Source organism: Lactuca saligna, chromosome 8 (assembly GCF_052625555.1).
Source record: "Lactuca saligna cultivar CGN05327 chromosome 8, ASM5262555v1, whole genome shotgun sequence".
Taxonomy (NCBI): Eukaryota; Viridiplantae; Streptophyta; class Magnoliopsida; order Asterales; family Asteraceae; genus Lactuca; species Lactuca saligna.
The window spans coordinates 197,751,100-197,754,747 of record NC_136424.1 but is presented as its reverse complement, the minus strand read 5'-3'; the positions used below and the strand labels follow the sequence as shown (position 1 = coordinate 197,754,747).

The window sequence follows — 3,648 nt, the reverse complement described above, 5'->3', positions numbered from 1 at the left end:
CTCTATTGCTATACTGCTATATATACATAACATATTTGAACCTATCAAACTTGTTCAATTATTAGTTTATTAATTTTATTTTATAATTTATTTTATGCTTAACGGTATATATTAGTTTATTAGTTAAGACGTGGTAAGCAAAAGAGGTCCACGTCGTCTGGATAAGCTTGCTAGAAGACCGCGTTGGCCGTTACGTTGCAGCACAGTAAGTCAGTAACCCCATGCCACGTCAGTTTATTAATTTTTTCTTTTCCTTTTTTTTTATATTATTTTATTTCACAAATTCTTTCCTTTTTCTCACTATATAAAATCAACCGAAACCAAATACATTTTCTCTCATCTTCCATATCTCATCTACTCAACAACCAACATTTCTCTCATCGAATCAGCCTTCAGCGATCTTAACAATCTCAAAGATAATCTCCAAATCAGCGTTTAATCGGTGAGTTTTATCTCTTTTTCTTTGAATTTTTATGCTTATTGTTATTCGATTTGAATTCAAACAATCCAGATTTGCATTTGGGAAGATATTGAAATAGAGATGAATATTATGTATCTCTGATTCTTCTCTGTTTCTGATTTTTAGAATCCATGTTCATTAGTTCATACCGAGTGAAATCACTGTGTTGACTCAGTTTTACTTCTGATGGATTTGCCATCATTTTCTGTTTTTAATGAAGAATTTTTTGTTGATAGATGAATTTGTTCTACTGCTATGTGCAATGATTAATTAGGTGTTTTGTGTTTTTTTGTGATGCAAAAATTGTAATGGCTAGATAAGTTAATAATTTTAATATGGTTTTTATTGAAAAACAAGATAATGCAAATCAAGGATTGAGAATTCCTGTGGTGAGATACAAATTTAAGCAAAAGTACGAAATTTTATCTTAGTTAAAATCGTACTGATATTTTAAATACGAATTATTTTAATAGTGATTGAAAATCAATTAAAAAAAGGAATAACTTAGGAAATATCTATAACAATATTAAGAAATTTTTTTGTATTATTGCTTTTGTAAAAGAACATGAAAATTTTAAACCTCGATTCAATATATGGATAAATTGTACTTTACTTTTATAGACAAAATAAATAAACTTTACTCTTGCACGTTGGGCCATGTGGTGAGTGGTCCTCTTAGTCTTATCTCTCAAAACTCTTTAATGGTATTTCACTCAAAACAAGAAACCATCTAGAAGATCTATCATGTGAGAATTGCTTTGTTTTCTTTAAAATGTACCTTTTATATATATATATTCCACTACATTCAACCGAAAAGACACTTATTTTTCTTTTTGCATTTCAGATATCAACATCAAACAATCAAATCAAATGGCAATGGAGCAATATCCTCAAGAAACCATCCCTCAAACAACTTTTGTCAAGGATAGTGAAACCACTTCCGAGAAATGGAAATCATTATCAGAATCTATCGACGAGTCCGAGAATAGTCCTTCCGCCGGTTTTGACTGCAATATTTGTCTAGACTCTGTCCAAGATCCGGTGGTGACACTGTGTGGCCACCTCTATTGTTGGCCATGCATATACAAATGGATACAACACCAAAACACTTCACCTGAAACCCCTAACAAGCACAACCCACAATGCCCTGTCTGTAAACATGACATCTCTCAGAAAACCCTAGTACCACTATACAGTCAGGGTCAAACCACAAAACCTCAATCAGAAGAAAAAGGTCTAGATTTGGGGATGTCGATCCCACGTAGACCCGTGAGTCCAAGTTGTGGGGTGGTTAGGGGCCCGACTGAACAAGTTAATTATCGTGGATACGAACAACAAGCACAAAATGTGATAAACCCTACAAGTCCAACAACGGGGATGCTTGGGGAAATGGTGTATGGGGGTCTTTTTGGGAATACACAAGCATCTTTGTATACTTATCCAAATTCGTATAACTTGGTGACGATTAGTACTCAACGTGCAAGAAGACATGCGGTCCAAGCTGATAGATCGCTTGGACGCATTTGGTTTTTCCTTTTTTGTTGCATAATGTTGTGCCTTGTTCTATTTTAATAAGGTGATAAGTCTAATTTTGTTAACATTTGTAAAAAGTAATGGTAGTTAAATAGTTATGTTTGGTTTGACCATGTAATGAACTTCATGGTTGGAATTTGTTAGTCATAGTTATGGGATACTTTTGATCTTTCTTAGACCAAACAGTATACATAGCACGGAGGAGTCCGTGGTTGAGTTGGACCACGACCACGAACGTGCACACTATCCCGACCGGTCGTGGTCGATTATTGTCCTTGTCATTCGTTATTCGGACCACGAAACACAATGCCCAATAGGGATTTTCCCCTTCTTGACTGTTTGACTAGCCGTTTCCGATGGCCAATTTTTTTTTTTTTTTAAGATAATTATTTTTACATACCAATTTTACCTATAATATCTTATTTCTTACACCATTATTTTTTCATTCTATACACACAATATTTTCACAACCAAAACTATGGATCCCAACCAAAATACCCCTACAAACTATAAAAATTGCAAATCCGATAACATTTTTGAGTTAGATACAACCCACGACAATTCCCGATTATGGGATCACCTCAAGGTGGTTTTGTCAAATTGCTTCAAAACGGTTCCCCTATCCAACAAACAACGCTTTTCCAACAACAACTTCTACAATATTAAGATTTCTAACAATTCCAACAACAATTCTAACCATATCCATCACATCCACAACCATCACAACCCCTTCATTTGCCAGATTTTGTTTCGGAAACTCAACATTCACCACCACATCAACCTGAAAAGAAAAAAGGAAAAAAATCGGTCCGACCCACCATCACCCAAGAAAGAGTCCCATGGACAAAAGAGGAAGAAGAAAAGCTAGCAGATGCATGGATGTCATGTAACATCCGGATTCCCACGTATCTTATTTTAATTATTTATTTTGAGTTTTATGGAGGGACTCGGCGAGTTGACGCTCAGACTCGCCGAGTAGGATCACGAATTCTGGTCTGGATTAATGATCGGACTCGACGAGTCGATGCGTGGACTTGACGAGTCCACGCTGTAAAGTGAAACCCTAAATCTCAGGGCTTGAGCCCTATTTAAAGGCCCTTATGGCGGTCATTTGCGGCCACTACTCCCAGGAGAAAACCCTAGAGAGAGCAAAGAGAGATTAGAGTGCATTTTGGAGGCTAATTCTTCATCCTTTGGTGTAATCTTGCAAGAAGGAGTGAGAAAATCCAAGCTAGATCGATTGTGGAGCTTGGATCTGTGTTGTTCACACTGAGATTCACGTTTTGAGGTACAAGTTCCTTCCCATTTCGTGTATTTGATAGATTCCTTGAATCTAGGGTTTCCTTTGCACCATTTTGAGTTAGATTGTGAAGCATATGATGTCCTTTTGGGTGTAGATGATAGATCTGGACCTTGAAAGGTCCAAAAGGTCCCAAGCTTCCAGCTTTATGAGGTTTCATGTAAGCCTTGAGAGTAGAACCCCATTTTAAAGGTTATTTATCCATTTTTGGTCTTATATGCATTGCATGAACGTAAAGTTTGAACCTTTACGTGACTTTCGAGTGTTAGAAGTCTAGATCTACTAGTTGGAGAAGCAGATCTGACCTCAAAAGATCGTTTGAGTGTTCTCATGGGAAGAACTCAACGAGTCGAGT

At 36.3% G+C, this 3,648-nt stretch overlaps 1 protein-coding gene across 1 annotated transcript; it reads left to right on the top strand.

Moving 5' to 3' along the window:
- The first annotated feature begins 306 nt into the window (after positions 1–306).
- Positions 307–2,058, top strand: LOC145011496 (E3 ubiquitin-protein ligase RMA1H1-like). Its single transcript, XM_078970228.1, has 2 exons — positions 307–442; positions 1,305–2,058. Exon 2 carries the CDS (start codon positions 1,331–1,333, stop codon positions 2,030–2,032), a length of 702 nt encoding a protein of 233 aa, XP_078826354.1. The 5' UTR covers positions 307–442; positions 1,305–1,330; the 3' UTR covers positions 2,033–2,058.
- The last annotated feature ends 1,590 nt before the right edge of the window (positions 2,059–3,648 follow it).